Genomic DNA, 26,389 nt, shown 5'->3' with positions numbered 1-26,389 from the left:
GTATCTTTGTTTCTTTAAAAGGAGCTCTTTATATCTACATTGGAAGAGGGTTGTCATGGAGTCCGCCATGTTGCACTGCAATGTGTCTGACCGGACGAACCAAACACTGGCTCTCGAGAGGGGCTTTCATGTTTTTAATGTCACCATAGCTTCTTCTACACACAGGAAGAGGTGAGATGATCTTATTTTTACTGCAGAAGTGAACCGGGAGAAAATCTGCCAAGAATTATGGCTGTGGTGGATAATGAGCTCAAAAAGACAGAAAGGCTTACTGTCAGAGGGAAATCATTCTGAGGGCCTGATAGGAGACAGTGTGAGGAGGTTTTATGTTTTACTGATTTTTATGTTTCACTTCTTTAAACACATGGCATCTAATAGTGATGGTATCTCACAGAGATTTTCCCAGCAGTAAATGTTGCTCAATAACGTGTGGTTTGGGAGATGAACATTTTCTTAGAAGCCGAATCTTCCACTTGTTTGTTAAAGCCAATGCTTGACAACAACTGGACAAGGCTTAAAATCATATCTAATAGTATTTTTCCCTATCTTTGTTAAATAATGTTTCTACTGTTTTGTGCCTAAAGACAACGTGTTAAGAAAGAAAGTTATTGATATATATATATATACTGCATATACTATTGTAATTAAAATGAATACTGCAACATTAAACTTTAACCATAAAATGTCCTGGAGTAATCTGCAGACCCCACATAGGACACAAGGCAGGTTAAGACTATACTTGAAAACAGCGGTTACTCATTCAGGGGTAACTTTACGAAGGAAATAATGAAGAAGGTGGAGTGGTGGAGAGTTTGAAGAGTCAAATTGACAACTGGTCAAAATTAGAAGACATTTCCAAAAGAAAGGCTTAAAGAATGAGGCCAAAAACCTGATTTCTGAGGCCACTGTGAACTTGACTTTTGAACACCCCAAAGTAATCAGTTAATCTGTGAGTCTAAGTGAACATTTGTGCCAAATTTGAAAGGATCCTCTTAAGATACGGTTCATGATGCAAAAAAAGGTTTCGTGAGGTCACCGTGACCTTGACCTTTGACCACCAAATTATAACCAGTGTATTCTTGTGTCCAACAGAAGGTTTTTATAAACTTTGAAGAACTTCCCACAAGGTTTTTTATTGAGGTACCTGTTCACAAGAAGGAAAGACAACCCCAAAATATAATGCCTCCGGCCACTGGCTGTCACTGGCACAGGGGCAGTTGTTTTTTTTTGCTTACAGACCATCCTTGTAGTGCTGATCATCCGTCTTTAGTTGAGACAACATTACATGTTTATAGTTGCCAACACTTGCTATGCTCCGTAGCAAACAGAGAGTATCCCTTTCATCCCATCACAAGGGCTATAAAGGTCTAAATAGACTGTGTAGCCTTCTGAAGGTTTGTAACCAGCGCGAGCAGCTTTGGCTCTGTACACAGTATCTCTACTGGAATCTCTACTTGATACTGTGAATTATCAAACATCCAAAACAACGTCTCTGTGATAACAGACTTGGAGCTGTTCCGTCACAAAGAGGGAAAGATCAACCGCAGGCCTCCCCTCCGACTCACCTCAACTCACATGCTGAACTGCCTGATCTTTCCACTTGACACGGCTAAAAACATCAGACTGAATTCAATAGCGCACCGATATTATTGACAAAGGCTTTTCATGCAGCTCACAGCCCACTATCTGTCACACAGCCTGTTGGCCAGCATATTGATTTGTGAAAGGGAGAGAGAGGTGAGCAACAGAGGGCAGATGGGGATGAAGAGAGGAACACGGACAGACTAAGAGAGAGATAGCACAGTGAGTGATACGACAAAGGTGAGGGGAGAGATAGAGACAAATACAGAGAGGCAGTCAAGAGGGCGAGGGAAGAAAAAGGTAACCCGACATAAAGCAGTCAGAAAGGCTCTTTGTCTTTATGGCTGCACGTCATCTGACTGCTAGGATGATTAGTGGGAAAACATTTCTGCCTTGACATCTCTGTGAAGTAGCACAGTAACAAAACAAAACAAAAAGACAGCGGACATGAGAGGAAACTGAGGAGAAACTGTGGAAAGAACGTGTTGCTTGATGGGATTTGGGTGACACGCACATAGGTAAAGAAGAGGACAGAGAGAAAGTCAGGATAGAAAAGAAGAAAATTGTGGAAAAGATTTCTACATGAAGTCATGCTGCAAAAACAAAAACTTGTGCAATCATTGACCAGAGCCAATAGATCCCCTTCTCTCTCCCTCTCTTCCTTTTATTTCCCCTATTATTCTTTTTCTCTTTCCCCTCTGTCCTTTTTCCTTGAAGTCAGACTCTCAGGAGACAGATGAAGGTCTTTGTGAGCAAACAGAAAACAGCTGATAATCAGTGCAATTACTCTTGTGTGTGTGTGTGTGTGTGTGTGTGTGTGTGTGTGTGTGTGTGTGTGTGTGTGTGTGTGTGTGTGTGTGTGTGTGTGTGTGTGTGTGTGTGTGTGTGTGTGTGTGTGTGTGTGCCCAAGAAACATACCCGCAAAATCTCTTCAACACAGCTGGAGTCATTTGGAAGGCTGACCTGGAGAAAACAAAGGAGAAAAAAAGTGAGAGACTGACTTCAACACTATTTATAGCAACATTACATTAAACACATTCTCACAAGGCAGAGATGCAGTTTACCATGTCAATGTAAGGGTGGTGCATTTACTGCTCAAAAAGTTAGAAGCAACATATGTTTTATTACAGACAGTGATAGTAAAAAGAAGCACACACATTTTCACATGATAAGGGATAATTATACCAATTCACATGTATGTTAAACTGCAGCAGTTTGAAACATTGACTTAATGTTTCCTCCTGACTCCTCCCTGTTTATAGCTTGAAAATATGATCACCCTGCCAATGAAATGTTAGATCAGGTAATGTTTCTTAAGTTGTTGGAAGTCTAAAATTGAAAAGCAGGCTCTAGCCACTAATGTCAGCATAAGCTGTTCTTGCCTCCAGTGTCAGCTTTACCACAGTGGGAAAATAACTAAATACCAAACGAAGGTGGTACAGTGAACATTTAATTTGAATGGAACCTGTAACAACCAAAACAAATCTAAACTAGTTAGCCAGTTACTACGTATATAACCTTGTTCACTTGTGAACACATTGAAAATTCGTTTCAGTTTTTATTAAAATTCAAGACATGTGGGCGATAACTGTTCTGGTAGCACAGGACCCCTGCATACAGTTGAGTCTTCCTGCAGAATGTCTTCCCCCATTCTAACATGTACTGTCCTGTCAATAAAATGCCCCCAAGAATATTTAAAACAAGAACTGCTTTTGTTATTTATTTTGCTTCAGCATGTAGAGGAACTTAAAGTTTGATGTTTGTTACAGTTGCTCAATCCTTTCAAGGGGGGTCAAACGACTCATCTATTTCAAAACAACCATTCAAATGACTTTTACTCATTCCTGATGTTGTAATTCTGTATTAACAAGTTGAAAGACAAAACATTCGTGCCTTTTGCGTGTGTAAGAAGCAGTATGGTTAGAATTATATTTAGCCTCCACTTTGTGTGATTTATGAATACTGGCTTGCGTATGATGGTAAAGAAAAGTAATAGAGGGACATTTTAAAAAATGCGATATTTGAATGCCTGTGGTTTGGCGAGAGTTGAGTTGACCACAGAACCATTTCAGCTCCACAATTCCTGGGATTGACTGAGTTTTATTTAAGGAGAAAGAGAGGCTGTTTGAGCTCAGCAATATGCAGCTCGTCTGATTGAATTTATCAGTTCAATGGCCACACACTGCTAATCTGTGTCAACATGTGCTCTTGTCAATTAAGTCTTTCTTAGAACAGGAGTGATCTGGACTGGTGAAGTAACATCACGGCAGAGGCCTGCACTACAATTCAGAAAGGTGTGTGACAAGCACAATTTAAATCATCATAGAAGGCGAAACCAAAGTAAAATGTTCATGTCAAACGAGTTGAACGAAAATGTGAAGTTAAAAAAAAAGATGTTTCTGTAGCTGGAACAGTTTGCTTTGTCCGTTCAGCCAAAGTGCACATTGCTGGTCATGCAAAGTACAGAGCTGCTCTTCCATTTATCCCAAACAAACCATTATTGCTGCTGCTGGAAACACATGACTTTGTTACCTAAAACCTACAAGACCCGGGAAAAAAAGCCCTTTGCCAAATTATAGCTTCCAAAAAGTAATTGAAAACAAAATAAAGCAATTCACTGGGCCTGATCTGGCGTTGGATCAGTCCAGCAACAGGCTCATTAAGGGGGAAAAGAGATGAAGGAACAGCACAAGGAAGAAAGGAAACCTAAGAGACTTCACTGTAGAGCTCATGTCTGACATATTACTGCACTGTAACCTCTGTCACACACCATTACTAAAAGCACTAACATGACCATAGGAGCAATTTACCAATTCCAATGAGAGGGTTGACATCATAACCCCCCTAAATAACTGACTGTCGAAACAATAATGCGATAAAAGTGATTTGGAGTGTGATGTAGACACATTCTAAACTGCTTGAGCTCACGTCTGAGCTCTGCTTCTGCATCTTCAAGATAGAGTCAACAGGAAAACAGAGAGGGCAGATGTGTGCTTTAATTTGAGCTCAAACACATATCTTCAAACCTGAGCTATGACATCATAAAACAGACGTGCTTAGGGTTAGGGTTGTAATGTTCTTGTACTGACACATCAGCGAGGAAACCAACTGTTGTCGAAAGACATATATATATATATATATATATATATATATTTATATATATATAGTATATTCGATAATTTTGAGGTTACTTTAAACTGAATCATGCACTGCTGCCCTCCACAGATTTTTTTTGCATTGGCTTCTTATAGGAAGAAAAGCTAACGTACCCACAACGCTACACCTGGAGTTCTATTGATTGGGGAATTTTGAAAGACTAAAGGAAATAAAGTACTAAGGAACTGACTTCACCTCAGTTCTTTTTGCTTTTCATGGTCAATGTTTTCAGAACTGCTCTGATCCTGAAAACAGTCTAATTTAATTAAAAACAGATTACAACTTGTATGGAAGTAAATTATACATTCTTAATTATAAATCACAAATTGTTTATTTTAAATCATCCATTGTAAACTACAAAACTTCCTTAATTATACACTGTGAATTATAAATTGTCAATTAGCAACAGTCAACTCTAAAATATGCATTGTAAATTGAAAATTTATAAAAGTTGTGAAATATAATTTTTTACTTAAACTGTACATGATAAGCTATTGTTAATTTAAATAATTAAATAAACATTGCATTAAAACCAAGTAAAATTTTGATAAAGAACTGGTGGTTAGGTTTTTATAGCGCTGCATTTATTATCTATTTGACATTTTTAGATATAAACCATAAGACACATTCTTCCCAAAAGCAATGAGAATAGAGTCTTTGTGCCCAATAAGACATCTGCCATGTCATTTCCCAGTAGTTTCACGCAATAACATGCCACATTTGATGGCTTCATACAAAAACATTTAAATTTGATTTCCTACTTCAGCATTAAACACAGCTGGCAGACAAAAATGGAAACACTCATATGATTTCAGGCTCACTGAGTCTGTCTGTCTATTTCTGTCTCTCTCCATCCGTCCATACATCTGTCTCTCCCTGCCTCACTTTCACTATCCCTGTCCATCACTGTTGTGTACTGGAGCATGACTCTGATAATACCAGGGTTTAGTGTTTGTTTCCTATTTACAGTATGGACCAGTAAACCAGATGGCATACTGAATTCATTTTAACAGGCAACACCCTACTTAGGCTTTGAAAAGACAGAGGTCTGCTCCAAGCGCAGTGAATAGAAGCTGCCGTAATGGATTCTAATGGACATGTGACTCTTACATATCTTATGTGTGTGCGTGTCTTATAATTGTTCTTACTGTGAGATCACGGTTAATGTCAAGGACTGAGAGATGGAGGGAATATGAAAGAGAAATGAAAGATGAGTGACAGACTGGGAGGAAGTGCGCAGGAGGAGAAAGGACCAAATTTTGAGAGAAAATAGATAGAGAAGAAAAATGAAAGAGGGAGAGAGAGAGAGAGAGAGAGAGAGAGAGAGAGAGAGAGAGAGATTCTGAGGGAAAATGTAGCCGAGGCAATTACTGAGGCAGAAATCCTTTCTCTCTGAAATAGCTGCTCAGATAGATAGACGTCTGCACACCCACACTCACACACACACACACTCACACTCACACTCACACTCACACTCACACTCACACACACACACACACACAAATCTCTCTCTTATACACACATTCACCGACCCAAAAGGCAGATTCACTAACTCATATAACCTCATAGACTGATACAGACGCATACACACCACTGCATGTATCAACATAGTCAGATTTAGACACATGCATGGTTAAGTTTAATAAGTCTAATTAAAAATCATATCAGTCAAAACCACTTCCACTTTCACAGTAAATGTCACATTATTATTATTATTTGAAAAGACAAATTTGTGCTCCTGAGTGAAGGTTGTGGTGTTAAACTCTTGTTAATGAGCAGAGACAGACAAAGACCAAAATATTTTTCGAATCTGAGGTAGATCGTATTACTCCTCACTGTCCAAAAAATATCATCTCCTTAAAACACAACTTGTTTTTTATCATCAATCAATCATCCATACTACAAAAAATAATTGAGCATTATTAGTTCAAACTGCATCTCAACGTCATGTTGATGAACAATAATGAACAGGTAGACATATTGTTGAACTATAAGAGATGGGTTAGTGCTGAGTTGACTCTACGTTATGCTATTTTTTATTAGGGACAGTGAGAATATGTGGATTACAAAACTAAACCACTGTTTTAACACCTTTCCATTTTCTGATGGTTGTGGGAAAATCCTCAGTCTTCAGAGAAACATTGTGTTTCCATAGTTACCAAATCTTTGAGCATAACAATTTGCTACTTAGATCACTTTGGATCAGATTTAAAAGTTAAAAAGTAACTTTTGGTTACATTCTCCTTTGCAGTGAATATACTATAAAATTGATAATTTGGGGAATTGAGTCAGTTGTTCAAAATTAACAAGAACTTCCACAATCTATTTTAATCTGTATCAAAAGTTCAATGAATCCTATATCCACAAATCCTCTGCACCTAACCCTCAACAAGAGGGAGGCAAAAAAAAACTTGAGATAATATCAATAGCTCAATCAATAGCTTATATAATAAAAACCTTCATAGGGTTAAATTCAGGGATAATCAGTTCCTAGAATAAGGGCTTGGTGTTTCTCCTAACACTCCATTCGGTGTGGCTGAATAGGTTCTTATATTAATTTGTCATATTAGCGAGGAGCCTGTTCACACTCACACAAGCAGCCACTGATAAAATGACATAACAAACACGTTTAATGTGATTCCACTCAAATGATTCCTTTTTATGTGCCTGTGTCTTTTTTGTGTTTCAAATCCACCAGCGTCTTGTTTCTTTTGTACTGGAATTAAAAATCATTAAGAGGTAATTATAGTAATGTGTTTAAGACTGCAGAAACATGCTCTCCTCTGTGTGTGTGTGTGTGTGTGAGAGAGGGAGAGAGAGAGAGAGAGAGAGAGAGAGAGAGAGAGAGAGAGAGAGAAAGAGAGATGAATGACTCAGTGAAACCATGGGGGGATGACAAAATATGAATTAATAAAAACACCCCAAAAGACATTGAGTCTCTTCATGTCAACACAGAGAAATGGTAACATTTGACTTGGAGATAGGCAGGAGCAGAAGATGAAAGCGAAGCGAGGAGACACAAAGAGAGAATGAAAAAGGATAATGAGCAAAGAAAAAGAAAGATGTGCAAAGACAAAGTCAAACAGAATTCAATCTGGAGCCTGATGAATGTAAACACTTTCTCCTGCGCTGTCCTCTGAGTGCTACCAACTCATCCGCTCCCATTTCTCTTTCATTTTAGAACCATTTTCTCAGGATATTTTCTCAGTAAAATGAGGACGGGGTTTACTTTGTCGGGTAAATTACACAAACTATCTGAACTCTGTCTTCTGGCGCGGTCCTCGTTGTCACCGGGGACGCCGAAATGTGCCACGGAGCAGGAAAGCTGTTGCCTTTCTGTCACAAAAAATGTCAAAGTCAAATGAAAACTGTCAATCATCCGTCCCGTGCCACTGAAGTTTTGAGTCGTATACGGTTCAGACTGAGGTCCAACAGGGTTTTGGAAAATCTTCAAGGATTTTTTGTCCATGGGCTTCTCGTTTATTCAGTTTCATCTGCTCCTTTTATCATCCATATTTCAGCTGTTTACAGAGCTGGAGTGGCTGCCATCACTGGGATTACCAGCATGCTAGATAGATCACAAGAATTGCCCTCAAAGGACACAGTGTGTGAGTGTTTGTGTGTGTGTGTGTGTGTGAGAGAGAGAGAGAGCGAGAGAGAGAGAGCGCATGTCAGTGTGTGATTCAGTTTGTGCATGTTTGAGTATGAGTCAGCCTGATAACCAAGATTGTTGAGCACATATAAAAAATAGGTTCATCACCTCATGTGGCCTCTTTACACATTTTTATTGACCTCACATCTCAAATACTAGATGTTTCTCTGGCTGGTGTTGTGGTTTTGCACTGCTCTCTCATAAAGAGCACTTCATACGCTTCCTTAACAGCACATCAGTGCCTCTCATTGCCACAGCTCTGTAGTTCTCCCTGTGTCTGATGCTGTGATATCACTCTGCTTGAAAATCAGACTGAGCCACTATATTGAGCTCTTTGTCTTTGTGATACTGAGCACATGGCCAGTGGCCGACTAAAGAACACATTTTGCTGTGGAGGGGTTTCGTAAAGTTTCTAGGAATTCTTTCTCCTAACTGGTCATCACTGTAGATGTATCAGCTGACTCAGCTGACTGTTCTGATTTATTACAGCCATCTTTGAACTCTGCAGGACGACTGTTGGACACAAAACCAGAAGTGATTTTGAAATTTGAGGGTAAAAGAAAAGGTTTAATTGTGATTACAATTATTTTCTTGAATAAACAGAAAAGGATATTTTTCTTTTGTTTGATATCACAGAGAAGACAAAATAAATGACGTATTTTACAGATGAACAGGAATCGGACTGTGGTCTGAACGCTCTGATTTAGCTACATGTGATGTGTACTGACGCTGTAGCCTGTTTTTTGTGTGAACTTGCATGTGCTACCTCTATAAATCAGATTCAGCACATTCTCATAAATGATGTCAGAATGTGCATTCATCTCAACATTAATGCTATACTTTAACAGAAAGGTAATCTTTTTATAGATGTTATGGTATTGTTGATTCCATGTTAAATGTCCAACAGCAGCATGTGTCCCTGTCATGTTTCAGTGTTAAGATTGGGTGCTGATGTAGCAGGTTCATGGTTGGATCTGATCCCCAACAGGCAAAGCACACACATTTGTTTTGCTCTGATGCCAATTAATCTTTTTAATTCTCCTTTACATTCACTGACATTCACAGCTGTTTTCACTGGGTAAATTAACTAATGTGGAGCTAACTGGGGTTCGTTCATTTACACTTGTTCAGTTTAATTAAAGCTGCTCTGTCCAAGCAGCCGATTGAACTCAGTGCTCTCAGGTTGTTAGTGGGTGGAAAGACAGATTCTCCAACAGTGACAGTGGCAGTTCATGCACTGATCACAGCATGCTAAATAGCCCCTGTTTCATTTATTGTTCAGATACAATCTGTGTTTTTCACATATCAGCATCATAGTTGGGAATCAAGAGCGTGGATTAGGTAGTTTGTGAAAACACATTCGTCGAAATAGGTCAGTTGTAATTTCAGTGTCAATTTAATTTAGTTAATGTCAAAGTTGATTCATCTGAAGGAAACCACTAAACAAGAATATAATATAATAAAATATAATATGATCACAGATATAAACTGAATCTTTGAATTGCAGTAATTTATAACTTTGGTGACTTTGAAATGATGAATGCTAAATGCCCATTGGTTAAATAAGGGAATTACAGTGGATTTTAATTATAAATTCATTGGTGGAGGAAGAACAAACATTTTACTTAAGTAAAAGTACAAATAAATAGACGGACCTGTCTGCTCTGATTGGATCAGTGGATCAAGTCCCTTAACTTCTTAAAAATATAAAAAACAACATGTAACAACTTGCTTTGCAAAAATGTAAGTGGAGTGGAAAGAACAGATATTTGCTCGTATAGGAGTAAAAGTACAGATACATGAAACATGTACTTACTACTTAGGTAAAGTAAAGAGGTTAATGTAGTTTGTAACATCCCACCATTCAGAGCTGATAAAATGCTATCACACTGCAACCCCAGAAAAAGCATTATAGCTGTGATAAATATCAGGTGACACATTGATATATATTCTGTTGAGAGAACATACACCTTTAATTTATAACATTAATGGCTGCAGGGTCAGAGGGACCTGATGCTGTGCGTGCTGCTGCTTTTCTGGGACACATAAATGGAACAGAGTTATTGTAAGTGTAATTACTTCTAACTGAGTTTTTCCAGCTATGTGAAGTCAGAACTGCCGTGCTCTTCCTCTGTCGCTTTCATCTCCACTAACCGCTTCCTCTCGCCTGAGTTGCCGCTATAGCATTTACAGCCCGGTAAGGTAACGATACATACGAATGCACAAACACACACCCACGAGTTTTCCCTCTTTCTCTCATCTCTTTTAATTTGTTCCCCTCGGTCCCCCCTTTTTCTCTTCCATATCTCTCTCTGTTTTCTCTCTCTCTCCGTCCCTCTCCCTCTCTTTCTTCATCTCGTGTTCCCCACACCAGGCTGTGGAGAGGCAGATAAGGAGTTGATTTACCATCCAATTAAATGTTGTCATTGAAACATTGCTTCAAATAAGCCTGTCGCTTTCACCCTGCGCTAATTGGCCTTCCACCAGCATGTGCATGTGTTCGGATGTGTCTGAGTCCTTATGTGTGGCGTGTGCGTTTGTCTTTTTGTGTGTATCCAAAGCTGTACTTATAACCAGCAGATTCAGATAACGGCTGTTCCCCACTTAAAGAAAAGGCGCATTTTAAGTTTGAGCTAAGTTTTACCATCCAACAGAGATTAGTGATGAATTTCTATTCAGAAAATTCTGTTAATGAAAATTTTTTTTCTAATTAACATAAAATCAAATGACTACATGTAATATGAAAACCCACAGAGGATTATCAACAACTCTGCAGCTCTTGAGAGGATAAAACACTTAAAGTAGCTTCTAGCTTATTTTAGTTTTACAGCACACATATCATCGGTTTAATCTCACCTCTTACATAACTCTTGTTTCAAATAGTAGGAAGCTGTTTTCACCAGAAAACGTTTCAATGAACCAACTCTACACTACCTGCTCTGCACAAGATGGCTGTAAACAAAGCTAGCAGCTGCCTGCCTGGTTATTGGACACCAAAACAAAGCAGCTGTATATAAAGAAAGGCAAACGACTGCTAATTCGGCTCATTTATGCTCAAGGTTAGATACGTATATGGAAATGGACAGAGCCGTCTGTCTGTACTCTGCTTGTCAGTATGTGTGCAAGCCTTCTGAAAGCTTAGCAACAAGGACAAAGCAGACCAAATTGGAGCAGTGCCACTGGAAAAAGTTGAGGTCAGTAGCTTAAAGTTCAACCATACTTTTTGAGGAGAGACTTTGTGAGTTGGTGTGTTGATGACCTTTCTAACACATGACAGACGCTAAAGTGAAAAAACAAAAAGAAGACAAATATCTCAAGTTAAAAAAGCAGTGCCAAACACGTAGAGGACACCAGCGAAGAGAGAGTTTTAGGTGCCAAGTGTTGATGTTATCTCCTCAGCAGAATGAATGTGTCTCGGTCGGCCTTCTGCCTGTTGCACCACCCCTCCCCTGAACACTTTGGAAATTTCTGTTTTGTTGTGAATGTGTCTGAGCGGAAAATCTCTTTCTGCATTGCTCATGTGTGAAAGGCAAACTCCGGAGAAAGTCCGAAACAAACTGCACGAACATCCTCCGGAGTTCATGTTTGAAAATGGATAAACATTCCGGCGTAAAGTAAGTAATGGAAGTATGTGGTAAGTGACAGTTACATCGTTTGAAACCGACTTATCTCTTCTTGTATGCAAAGGTGGTTAGCACACACATACATAGTATAACATTCTACCTTTATATATATATATATATATACACACACACAGTCAAATGAGAGTTTTTATAGAATTTTAATAAATCCATGGGAAAGCGGTCTCAAAACTCATTTATCAAACATTTAACACTGACTTAGCCATTAAAGGGGGTGAGAGAGGGAGCGAGGAGGATAGATTGAAGAAGAGGAGCTATGATCAATGCCAGTGGACCATGTAATTGCACCAGGAGTGGGTTAGCTGAAAACATTAGCCTTGTTTTCTGATGGATCACATCCTGAAGCCAGCTCGCCAAGCTAAACGCTTCAATCTGTATTAGCACGACCTAGAGTCATCCATCCAAAGAAGCTGTGCCATTAAATTTACCAAAGGCTTCTTACACAATTGATTAGCTGATAGTTAAAATGCTGCGATGAGAAAAATAACTGCGATACTTAAAAACTAGTCCTTGCTTTGTTCTTTTTTGTTCCGGTGAACAAGAGTCATTCTCCTTTTGAAACCAAGTTTGAAATTGTAAAGTTCAAGCCTGTGCATCTCTACTGCAGCCTTTTCTTCTCTTGGCTGGATTCCACACATTGATTTGTAGAGAACAACGATTTCTTTCACTCAGCGTCTGTACAGAGGCAAATACGGTCACATATGAAAAGAAGTACACCACATCATCTCCTCGGCAGCAACTATCATTGGCGCTGACGTTCCATTGAATCCTTTTTTTCACCTAGTGCACCGTCAAGCGTGCCGAGACGAGAGTTTCCAGCTCCCTCTCACCCCATTACAGCATCTTTTCAAGCCTCCCTTCAACGAGAAATACTTTACATCTATGACAAGTGAAACCTTCCACTTCAAGAACCGTTTTCCTCCCTGTTTTCACGTCGATATTTCACAATAATGTCACTAAAAACGTATTGTGTTCCATTGTTTCACATACTGTCTGTCTTCTGTCTCTGTATTCTTTTTATTAGATTTTGTCTCGCATGCTTATCTTTGGTTCATAACTGCAACTTATTGTCTCATTGGTTGAGTCAGGCACTCGGTAATCCTTAGTATTATATCACCAAAGTCCATAACAGTGATGGAGAGAACATATCATCTTATTCTTCGTATGCCACCAGTCATTATATATATATATCATCATATCAAGTTAGAACAAAACTGAAAAAGAGCGAGACATATCAATCATGTAAACACCCAAAAGGATCTTGAGACAATAATAAAACAATATAAATAAATATCGCAATATAAGTTTCATTGATAGTATAACATATACATATATGTTTATATTATGTTAATGTATTGTGTGCGCACAGTGAAGAGATAAAAAAAATCTGTCTTTGAAACAAATAATAATGTGACATTTACAATGTGATAATTGTAAATATTGACTGGTGTGAAAATATTGGATCTTGATTTACTTTTGGCCACATTTCCATAGGGGTGATCAAGCAACAGACTGAAAACAGCTGAGTGGCTAGAATCCAAACCCTCTACGTTTTTTACACCTGTAATAAACCTGGACAGCAGCCAGTCAAACTCTTAGTGCTCAACCTCTGTCTTCCCAAAACGTAAAACAACAAATCTCTAGGCCTCGTCATATTATCTTGTGTTCCTAGACAATTCAGGTGCTCTACATTAAAGGAGACTGTTACCCTCGAAACTTGGGATGTCATCTTTCTTACCTTACTATGGCTAAACAGCATTTTTCAGTCAGCATTGATTATGGTTTATGAAATCAATAATTTGCCATCTCATCACTTGCCCATTAAATAAAATGTCCCAATCCAAATATTGATCCTATGAGAACCTTGAAGACTGAATATTATATTATATGAGTGTAGATATATATTCTGGGATTTTAGCAGGTTTAACACCTTTAAAGGTTCAGTGTTTAAGATTTAGGTGAAAGGGTTCTAATGGCAGAAATTTAATATAAAATATGCAATTGTGACTGATAAACTACATTATTCGCTGAAAACATTTTATTTAATGTTTTTTTTACATCTGCAATTCTGTCAGCTCTTCAGAAAACCCTGAGGTTTGAAGGGGTCCTTTTCAACAACGCTTAGGTTTTAGAGTGCGTCTTGATTGTTTTCAATCAGCTGAAAGCGAAAATAATGAAAAAACTGATCTGTTTCTATTAACTATCCCTCTTTAAATGATAGAGAAACTCCAAGACTGGATTATAACTACGTTGTGCCTTAACAAATGTGATTCTGAGAGAATTTGTCTTACTTCCGGAACAGAATCTGAATCTTTCAGTTTCACTTCAACTCTTTGTTTCGTGAACAGCTCAGCCTCTGATGAACTATTGAATGCTGCTCTATTTTAATCCCAACCGTTTTTTCTGTTGCTCAGTCAACTGGAGCAGAGGTATTCTATTATCTGCAGCTGTAAAACTGCAACCTATGGGTATGAGTACATTATAGCATAATAATACTAACAACAACAACCTCTAGGAGATTTAATTAAATGCTACTAAGATAAACAATAATACTTGAACCACTTGTGCATCGGCAGCCAAGAAGCAGCACGGTAGTTACTGCTGTTGATGACATCTCTATTATAGGACAAGGGGAGGGAGATTCACCACTGTGATTAATTGTGAACAGAACACCTCCTACACACACACACACTCCGACACATTCACTGGCAAATAAAAACCCTTTTATAAATAAACATGACACATACACACACACACAGACAAACACACACATTCAGCGCTATATTCATGGGAATAAAGGGTCTTTATATAGTTATACACTCAACTATTTTTTAATTGGTGGAAGGAAGGAAAACACACACACACACACACACACACACACACACACACACACACACACACATATACACGTTGCTGCTGAAGCTTAGTTCGCTGAACAGGGAAGAGAGATTGATTGACAGATGTGTGTGTGCACGTGTAGAGGCAAAATTCACGCTGAGACTATTTGATTTGTTCTGTTGGCAGGATGTGTTTGAGTGTGTGTTTGTGCTCACTGTGTGTGTGGTCCGTCTGTGTGTGGTTCTCAGCATGATGTCTGTGTACCGACTAAATAAGTGGCTCTTGAGTGGGGGTTGGGGGTGGACGGGTGGGAGATGGAGGGGTCCTTAGCCGAACAATGGGGCAACAAAGGTGTGTGTGTGTGTGTATGCGTGTTCCTTTATGCATTTGTATGTTTATCTATGCATCCATATTCATTCTCTCTCTCCCTCTCCCTCTCTCTCTCTTTCTCTTTCTCTCTCTATCACAAACATACACACACACACACCCATATGTTATACCCAGAGGACTAAATAAATCCTCTTTGTGCACAAAATAAATGGCATCACTTCAACCGAATTACTTTTGATTTACTTTTATACTTTTATGTTGTCACTTCAGATATATGTTTTTCATCCACGAACATTTAATATTGAAACAGAAAATAATACATCAAGTGTTTTATTAGAAACAAGCGCCTGACTCATCCTAAACTCTTTATTTGTGTGTCTGTGACATGCTACAGCGCAGTCTAACAGTATCAAGCAGAGTGATAGGCTTTGTGAACAAAGGCCTTTGTCAACAGAGAGAACGCCAAGTTCAGACTACCGTTCATCGAGGTTCAAACTTGGCAGGTTCAACTCAGGGGTCCAGACTCCCGCCGACAGCAGAGTTCTAACTGTTATCAGCAGCTCAGCCCAGCACTGGTGATAACGCTGCAACCAAACAGCACTTGACACAAAACTGCGCAAACACACCGATCAACTTACATTTGATTGATATGTACTTAGATATGTTCAATTTTGTATCTACTGCTGTAGTGATGATGCTGGTTGCAGCTTTCTGTCTGAAACTGTCAAATGAACCTGCAATAATTAAGCCATGATAGGTAAAGACCTGCTGCAGGACTCAGTCTACAGAATCCTTCACAAATAACAGTTCACATGTTTCTTCCAAGTTCATTGAAGCTCGACTCAGTACGCTGAACCCTGAACTGGAGAATCAGTTGTCTTTGCTTAGAAGCTGCCATTGTCTTGATGGACAACATCACTTATGCCTTTGTGTCCCAGCCGCCACTACAGTGTAGAGATGTCGGGATTAACTTGTTTTACAATAATCTGGGTTTCATAACGTCACAGTTTCAGAACGATAAGAATTGTAAAAACTACGATAGCTACCTATGGTGTCCTGCCTCCCGGAGTCATGTTTTGTGTGTGTGTGAACCAATGAAACTTTAGTTGAGAAGAGGAAACTGACGTTACAGCCTTATTTCCACCAACAAATATATAGTATCGATAATCTTGAAAAAGGTGAAACCGTAATTTTTTCAAACATTAATTGTGGCACCAAAATGTCATATCGTGACATCCCTACTACAGATCACTGGTCACCTGTTTATTCAAAGTATATTAATATTGGACGTATTACACTAAATTCAACAAAGCACCACCTTGGGCCCTTAACAACACACAGAGACGTGTATTCTATGGTCAGACAGACTGACAGCGATTTCTGAAACAAGTATATGGGCATGTGTTTGTATATGTTTGTGTGTGTGTAGGGTATATATGTTGTAGTAGATCTGCACAAAATAAAACTGAAAAATCCACAGAGCCAGCACTGTTGTACCACAAAATATGTCTTTGTTATGAATTCAGTTTTATCTTCTCAGTCGAATTCGCAGCAACAAGCTCAGAGACCAACTTTCATCTTCCAAAAGGAACTATATCATACATATATCAATAGGCCAGAAACAACAGAGCCAGCGCTAAATTGCCAAAGGGCCTGCTGAGATAAGATTGTATACTATAGTGGCCTACTATCGCTCACTGGTGTTGACATGGAGCATTTGAAAGCAGTGGGATGCTTGAAGATTTTTGGTTGATGCTCTTAAAAAGATAAGCTAGCCAGGGGGATGATGTTGAGAATAGTCAATTGTCAAAAGGGAAATGAGGACGTTTGGGAGAAAGTATGAAAATCACCATCTGTATTGAGAGTGATAACCAGCTTGATAAATTGTCTATACATCATTTTGCAATGTCTGACCCAGCAGCAGCACAGGTGCCAGCGCTGGCCCTCGGCCCGGGTGCTGACAACCATGGAGCTATGAAATGAGGTGAGACCTGCAGGTGATCTGTGTGTTTACACTGCAGCTAAAAGCTCCGCTGCAGTATTTTACACCACATCGCCGCACACACACTCGCAGGATGACAGGTGAGCGAGCATGTGGCTAACACACACAAATTACACACTCAGTCTGAGTGTTGACTTTTTACCTAATTGGTGTTATAGGTAAAGCTTTTTTCTTGGAGTATTTCTTCAGTTTGCTCTTAACAAACCATCATGTGATAACTTCAACACTATAAACACTTAAACTGCTTCTTCCTCCTTGGACTCCTTCACCTGTTGTCCATCCCCTGTTATTCTTTCACTCCATCTCCTTACCTCCTTTTCCTCTCTTGTCTTTCTTTCACCCACTTACCCTCTCTACGCAATCCTCCCTTCTTCCACTCCTCCCTCTCTCTTCCCTCTCTATGCAGTTTAAGTCTAAATCGGGGGATTTGGAGGGTGTTAAGAGCTGAGGTGTAAAACACCGACTGGTTCCCTGTAAGCTCCTGGAGGAGAAAATAATCCAACACAGTCTTTTTCTCAACAGCAGTTCTCCTCCCCCTTAATCACCCTATTAGCTGCCTCTTCCTCCTCTTTCTCCTCTCCTCTCCTCTCGCGTCCTCTTCTCTCCTTTGCTTTCCTCTCCTAAAAATAATTAAAGGATGACCACTGTTTTCTCTAGGCTGGTGATTGAACGCCTGGAGTCTAATAATTTATCCTGCTGACCAAATAGCACTTGTCTCGTCAGTCGTCAGTCATGGTTGTTTGGGTTTGTAAGTGTCTGTTTCTTCCCATATTAATGTCCATTTAAATCAACAGTGATGGTGCCGGCTGCCTACAAAACCAACAATGACGATGCATTTGCTCTGATTGCGGGATGCCTTTTGTTCAATCAACCAAATCACGCTTCATGTTTATTGATACTGAGCCTTTCCATAAATCTCAGGCTTTGTGCCGACCATGCCGAGGTTCAACTCTCCTTCACACCTGTGATATCAAGAAACGATACACAAAACTGAAAAATGCAAAACTAGTGGCGAGGGGAAAGACCGAGGGAGCTATTTAACCGTCTATCTTCCATGTAATCTCGCTGATGGACTCCCTCGTTCTTTCTACCACAAAAACTAAATAATAAACTGTTGCGCACAGAAAAAGAAGAGGAAAATATGCTTTCCTCTCTCTTTCCTCTCAGGTGATATCTCTCCTCCCTCCGTCTTTTCTCTCTCCCTGTCTCTGATGCACTCTTGCCCATCTCTCTCATCTTCTCATCTCCCTCCACTCACTTGCATCCTGCTCCCTCTCTCTCTTTTTTATATTCATAGGATTTTAAAATGTCTGTAATGGCCCTGGTAGATCAAAACTACTCCCACTGTGTGTGTGTGTGTGTGTGTGTGTGTGTGTGTGTGTGTGTGTGTGTGTGTGTGTGTGTGTGTGTGTGTGTGTGTGTGTGTGAGCGTGTGTGAGAGCGGGTGTGTGAGTAAGTGTGAGTGTGTGTGTGTGTGTGTGTGTGTTTGTGAGCGGGTGTGTGAGCAGGTGTGAGTGTGAGAGTGTGTGCAATGTGTGAGTGTTAACATCTGTCTGTGTGTCTGTTCATGTAAGCTTATACCTTTGGGTAAAGTGAGGACATTTTAGTGGGTCCTCACTTTCTGACAAACCTTTAGAATGCTGTTTGGTTTGAGGTCATGGTTATAATTTGGTGTGGGTTGGGGTAAGTTATTTAGTTGTGATGGTTTAGGTAGGGGGCTAGGGAATGCATTATGTCAATAAGTGTCCTCATAAATATAGAAGTACAAATTTGAGAGGGGGCTGTCTATGATCGGCGTGTGTGTGTGTGTGTGTGTGTGTGTGTGTGTGTGTGCGCGCGTGTGTGTGTGTGTGCGTGTGTGTGTGTGGTCAGGCCTTTTAATAAAAAATGCCCTGCTGAGCTCTGCGTTGCCAGTTTGCTAATCAGAGCATAGCCACGAAATGCAAATATCTCACTCTCTCTATCCCTCTCCGTCAAACACACACACACAGAGGGAGAGAGAGAATGAGAGAGAGAGAGAGAGAGATAGGGGAGAGAGAGAGAGAAACACATCCACGATGTTAGGAGCAGCCACTGGCCTGTATCAGAACCTAATGAATAACACTAAAGAGCCCACAGCACAGGTTCTCTGTGTATTGTTCTGTAATGCCAACAGCAATAAAGATTTTTATTACCATATTTTTATGGGTGGCAGACATAAGCTGTTATGGATTCGTATGATATTTTATTAGCCGTTTGGATCAGTTTGTTACTGTTCAAAATAGAGTTGCAATATAATTTATTATATTTTATATACTATTATATAAGTTCAAGGAAGTTGTATCACCTTTACAATCTGGGGAGTTAATATTATTAAAATAAAGCAGCATGACAGTTTTAATAAACAACAATTTCAAGACAACTTTACGGGTGATTTGAAAATATTGAGGGATGATGCTTAAAAAATGACATCCCTCTTTTAAAAATCTATAAACCAAACATTGAATTCTGTAAATAATCATGCAAAGCAGCCTAACTACAACCAGGACAATATAAAAGCTTTAAATAATGTATGTTTTTAAAGAGAGAGAGAGTGGGACTACTAAAACCACTTCATTTGGCATCATGTGTACACATGAAATACTAAAAGTTATCCAGGTCCAGCAGCTCTAACCAGATCAGAAGAGATGACATGGCGGGGTATCATGAACTATGGGCACGGGGAAATTAGGAATGTAGATTTACATTTTCCTCAAAGCCTAATTGTGTGTCGTAGCTGTGAGACAAACAGCATGAAACAATCTTCTCTGGCGGCAATTAAAAACATAAACGCTGCAGCAGATTCAGCTGCTCAACACGAGCTTCAGCCTGAGCTGTTTACCCACAATCAGGAAAATTAACAAGTAACTAAGTAGGTTTATTTTTAATACTGTACGTTTTTTTCAATCAGAAGGTCCTTGTACTTTACTTAAATATGTGTAATGTAGTATATACATTTATTTCATTATATTTTAGAACTATATTACAGCTGTATAATACAGAAAAAAATTCAGTGCTATACGTTTTCTCTCTTCCCAAAATATAACCCAATAAAATCAAATATTCACTACATATCAATAGCTTCTGATGATTAACCCAAAATTTTGTTGAAAATTTGCACCACTTAAATACAATTTCATAAAATATGATTTTTCTTTATGACCACATAGTCATATATCTGACTTGATGGCTTTCATCATGATGGCTTACATATTACTAACGCTCAAGTATGTGTAGAGGATATAGACCCTATAGATATATGCAAATATAACCAAGTAGACATTACTCTTTCACATATGAGTGTGTGTCTTTAAACTGTGTATATATAAATGTTACCCTCAGTTTAATGATGCTTACATTATCCTCCCCCTCATTTTCCCATCATCCAACGGGGAACTGCCATGATAATTATCTATGGAATGGAATTTTTTTTATTTAGTTATATAAGAAATATTAATATTAAATGTACATTTAAAATGTTCAAGTCAATTATAAGGCATTAATATACTTTATGTACAGGTATAAGTCTGTGAAAGGAGCCATTCTGAAAACAGATACTTTGCTAATAGAATAATGATTACACTGTGTTGTATTTTATTTAAAACAATCTGAATATTTCTTTCACAATGGCCCTTGATGATTATATATTCATTTAAATATCACAGCCTCAGACTTTAAACTCTGAGTTAGAGTCTTGACTGTGTCAGCCCATGACATTAGCTACATGCTGCCGTTCACCGAGCCCTCAGATCACTTCAGCACATGAGGAGGCAGCTGCTGTTAAAGTGCAGGGATTGACTGCTGCGACCCCCTGGCCAGCGTTCACTGGGAGCCACTGTGTGTCGAGTTATCGGCCCTGCCCCGATTTGAACCGCCGACTTCGGATTCACTGGCGCTCCGTGGCCAGAATCTTTTATTTATTTATTTTTTAAATAAGAGCACTTTCATCTGCCTAGCCTCTTGAAGAAATGTCAGATTCCGGTGGTATGAAAGGAGGCTTTAGTTATTAGTGAGATGACACCACTCTGAGGAGAGATAAGACACACTATCAACCTCTCATGGTGATCGGAGATCAATGCTGATCGTTGCAGCTAATCCAGTAAACACAGCTATAATGTTAATCCTGAGGGTAAACAGCAAATCTGAAATCATATTATGTCTGCTATAAACAGCAACTCTTAAGCGCTAACTGCTCTGTGGCAAACGCAATCATAGAGTGTGTGTGTGTGTCTGTGTGTTAGCATGTGCATGTGCTCACTTGGGGAAAAGCAATCTGTGAAATGTAAAGGGAAATGTGGCCATGAACTTTTGACTCTGTCAGCACTTAGCACTGTTCTCGCTGATGCTGAAATGCTTTTCAGTTTCTTGCTGCTTGTACATTGTCACGTAACATGACTTAACATCACAGCATTGTTATTGAACTCATTCACAGGAACTCGTTATCACAGAGCACACGCCATCGCCTGATTATCTCGTAACACAACTGACAGGGATGATCTAAGTGTTAAAATATTGAGCTTTAAAAGCCACAGAGACAAGCCCACGCTGCTGCCCTCTCTCCTCTGTGATCTGTCTTATCACAGGGCAGCTATTGCTGTGATGACACCCCAGAAGCCACTTGCTGACGGGAGACCTCCCCTATGCCATTTGGCTTTAAGTATATTTCTCCCCAAGCCCCCTCTCCTCTGTCTTACTGCAGCCACTCTGAGTAGTTTGATTCATCACACTATATTCTTTGTTTCTAGAAGATGATTTTATGATGATTTTATTATCAGCATAAAAGCTAAATCATTTCATCTCCCTCTCTCTGCAGAGGCAATTAGCTTTATGAAAATCAAATAAATTTAAGTGCTGAAAAGCTTTCACTGAGTCACAGAGAGGCTGCACACACAGCGGCACTACTTTCTAGAAGGCACACAGACGTTGTGCCCATAAATATATAGGTACTGTGGTAGTGAATGGCAGTGTCGTGTATGTGTATATATTCGTGTACGCCTTTTTTACGGTCGTGACTTGACAGGCTGCCTGAGGGAGAGTGAGGTCTGATGGGTATTATGCAAATGAGGCCAGCTGTTTGCTGCATTGACAGACTCCTCATAATGTTCTTCTACTTCTGCTGGAAGTGTGAAAATATTTTATCCCCATTTCCCTCGTCACGTTCTCTCGCCTCGCCTTTATTTCCTCAGAGAAGGTTTTTCTGGGGACTAATTTTTCAATACACCCTTCTCCGCATATTTGTCCACTCTTACCCCTGTGTCTGCCTGACTATCCATCTGCACTGTAATGAATGTGCAAACAGGGAGAAGCTTCCTTAAGCATTTGTTGACTAAAAGTATAAAGTAAATCATTCTGAGGCTGTGAATCCACAGCTCGCTGGAAAACAAACAAACAGTGAGCAGCGTTCCGTGGGTATACCTCATGTTAATTTAGATATTTTACTGAGGCAGCCACTGCGACTAAATTTCAGTCAGTTAGTATAAACATTTTTTCTCATTTATTAGCTATGGTGCTTTTCTCTCAAGTATTTCCTTCCACTGCTCACTTCAAATCAAAGAGGCTTCACTGGCACAGTCAAAAATATTTACATTTATCCGCCTGTTATTTCCCACTCTGGTCTTCTAATGCTGTCTGATCCCAGCTGTATGAACAGACCAACAGGACCACTTCACTATGACTGCAGTGATCATCACTCAGAGCTGTTTCCTTACAGGGCTTGTTACAGGGCTTCTCTCTTTTTTCCATTGTGACTATTAGTAAGTTCATATTATTTTAGGGCATTATTGCTTGATTGTTTGGAAGCACCAGGGCTTAACATTTACATATTATCACCAGACAAATGTTGTTTTGGCTAATATTAGGCTTTCAGGCATATAACTTGCCCACAAGAATGTTTTATTTTCTTGTGAACATAAAACATAGTGGTTAAAATTCTGTATCAGCTGTAGTGCCCGTTCATTAAATAAAAATGTATTTGTAAAATACTATTTATCAAAACTAAATGTGAAACTGGAGCAGAGCCCCATCAAAGGGTAAAGGAGTCTGATCACGCAATGAGAGGAGACTTGGCAGAAGAGGCTGATGATAATTTTGTCCAGATGGTAAAACATTTTTGGATGTTTTAAAGGTTCATCGACTCACAGGTCACTGTGTTTGAGAGAAAGAGCAAAATACTAAGTTAGAGATATTTTATAGGAGAGGCAGATCGCCACAGTCTGCGTAAATGATTGGAAACACGGCACACACCTTCAATTGCACTGTAAGATTTAAGAACCGGAGTAAGCGATCCACAGACACAGAGTTTCTCTTGTAAGTTGTTCAGTGTAATCAGTAACAACAATGTTTAAGGCTTCAGGGTTTTATCACCCAGTGAGAAAATATGCACACTGTGGGATCCCTAACTAACAGGAGCTGCCTGAATACACAGTGTAGACAGAGGTCCTTCAGCCTCAATATCACATATGCTAGATTTATATATTTAACCTGTCAGAGCCAAACATGGCTAGAATAACATAGCGGCATTGACATTTTTCCTAAATGTATAATTTTGTTGAAGATATTTTTAAAAGAGAGACAACTTCCTTAAAATTAACCCTCTCCTGACTACATGAGGAAATCGTTATGTGTATGTTTAGTTAATTGTGCTGTGATGTGTAGTATTGCCAAATTAACCAAAATTAATCATATTTCGTTTTGATAAAATGTATCAATAACGATAAATAATGTTGTATCCTGTCAAACCATTTCTGCATGTGGAAACTGAAAATGTCTTTAAGTACATGTGCATGTCAACATCCTGTCCAACTGTTCCTACATAACGTGCTCAGCAGTATGTTCCGGCTCAGTGATCTCCCATGGGAACGTGGCGTCAGACTTTTGGACCCCACTGTGTTCCCTCACATTCCCTCGATCAAGTTAGTGTATTATAAAAAGGCAGAATCTTTTCATGCAAAAAGGCGTAAATGAAAGCTTTCTCTGAGAGCGGAATTGATTTGGCTGGTGCTGGCATCACGGTGATTACTGACTGGAGGTCTTAGTCTGCCCTGCTTCTTATTTACCGCTACATTAGTGGTGAGGCACTGTATGCACTTCTACACCCGCCTGATGGAAACGCCGCAGTGGGCCGTCAAATCGCTGTGAAATTACATCAACTCTATACTTTGAACTACATGTAAATGAAACTTGTCACAGTACTGTTGGAAATGTCACCTGTCACCTCCGTGGTTACCTTCTTGCAACCTCGCTCTCAGCATCTCACAAATACATTTGTGTATCCACTTGACTTGAGTGTTGCTTACCTGAAGGGGACGGCAGTGGAAACTCAAAGTAATTGAATGTCACTAAAAGCGTAGAGACAGCCTGACCCCAGGAAGCAAGTGTTTTTATAAAGTTTAAATATTTTCTGTGTCCTCTCTTGCTAGTTTTTCCACTTTGAGAAAAAATAAATAAAGTGTCTACCTGTTAAAAAATGACAATAGCATATTTTAAGATACTTTTGAGTTCATGGGGATTCTTTGAAGGAAATTTTTATATGTTTTGTGATTTAAAAAAAAACTTTACAATGGACTTTATGTTGATAGAAGAACACACGTATTGAATCTGCACCAATCAATCAAACAACTCCATGTTTTCTGAATAGTTTGCTTATTGCAATAAGCTCATTGCAATAATTGTCTCCTCAGCTCTTATCTGTTTAGCCTATCGTAGCTCATTGTTTTGATTTGACAGCTCACAACTTTACTGTCAAATCCGTGGCAGTTCTCTTATCATTCATTTGCAAACACATTAATCTTACAGAGTGACAATATTCAGATGTTGTGTTCACAGCTTGTTCCACTGTCCCTCAAGGGACCAAAATAGTAGTTCATGCTGCCTTAGTGACCACCACAGCGGGTTTTAAATCAGCTACTAACCAAAAGTGAAGGGGTCCAATATGAGCACAAGGTATTTCTAACAAAGTTTGAGCCGTCTTGTTTTTTATTTTACAATTAATATTTCTTTGTTTTTGTCCAAATTTCTCAGGACGGATATGAATTGGGTACCTGGATTAGAGAATTTCAGAGTTTTTGACAGTTAAACCCCAAATAAATTGATGTAGTCAAGAGTAATTGATATTATAAAGGCACAAACTAAAACCTACGTTTTTTAGCGCTTTATGTGTAAGGTTGCATGAGCTTGTAAACTTTATTTTTGTGTTTTTGATGGATGTATTTCACACAGCATGTATCGTTGTTGTCGTTGGCTTCATCGTTTGTACTTGTAATGAGAAATAGAACAGTAAAAGCAAAACATCAGAATACTCTCGTTGGATCCATCTAAAGTACAATCATGTGTTTCCTCAGTTTGAGCTGCCGACAACAACTAAATTTGTATGTCTGTGTGTGTGTGTGTTTGCATGTATGTGCCTGTGTTTATGTGAGAGAGGCAGATAAGTAGAGACAGAGAGAGAGATAACACTATTGATCTTTTAACAGTTACAGTAGTCTTAAATCTACCCCTGGACACACACACACACACACACAAACACACACACACACACACACACAGGGGTTTAAAGGGGACTAATCGATAACTCTATAATGCTAACAGAAAGCTTCCACAGCAGTTAGAGACTTATTGCACAGTCACACATACACAGACACACACACACACACACCAAGGCCGGTACGCACGCACACACACACACACACACACACACACACACACACACACACACACACACACACACACACACACACACACACACACACACACACACACACACTAACACGCACACACACACACACACAAACAGAATCACTGATGGCTCAACAACGGACATGTGAGTCAAATATTGAGTATTTTATACCCATTCATGGCACCTGAACTAATCTGGAACCAGTAACAGGGAAAATCCATCATGTTGATTCACTCCACACAAATTACTTTTATTGGTTTTGCATTTAAGTGACGCATTAGGACCATCGCTGTTGCTACTTTGTGTTGCTAAACTCTCTCTAATCGAAGGGTAAAATGTGAACATGTTTTCTGGCGTACAAAACGAAATGCAGGATTCTGTATTTCTCTCATTTGCTGCTTGGTTCAATCCTCTGATTTGCTGCTATTTGCTGTTTAAGCTGCAGAACACAGCCAATAACTCACCTAACCAGAACAAATACAGCGATGATAAGGTGC

At 39.3% G+C, this 26,389-nt stretch overlaps 1 protein-coding gene across 1 annotated transcript in view; it reads right to left on the bottom strand.

Moving 5' to 3' along the window:
* The window catches only part of aff2 (AF4/FMR2 family, member 2), a 139,946-nt gene that overhangs the window by 60,113 nt on the left and 53,444 nt on the right, over positions 1–26,389 (bottom strand). Inside the window, exon 5 of the mRNA XM_061079984.1 lies at positions 2,500–2,544. Within this exon, the coding sequence (XP_060935967.1) occupies positions 2,500–2,544 (45 nt within the window). The remainder of the gene's footprint in view (positions 1–2,499; positions 2,545–26,389) is intronic.

The sequence above is a fragment of the Limanda limanda genome, chromosome 10, assembly GCF_963576545.1.
Source record: "Limanda limanda chromosome 10, fLimLim1.1, whole genome shotgun sequence".
Lineage (NCBI taxonomy): Eukaryota > Metazoa > Chordata > Actinopteri > Pleuronectiformes > Pleuronectidae > Limanda > Limanda limanda.
This window is presented reverse-complemented; position numbering and strand designations above follow the sequence as displayed.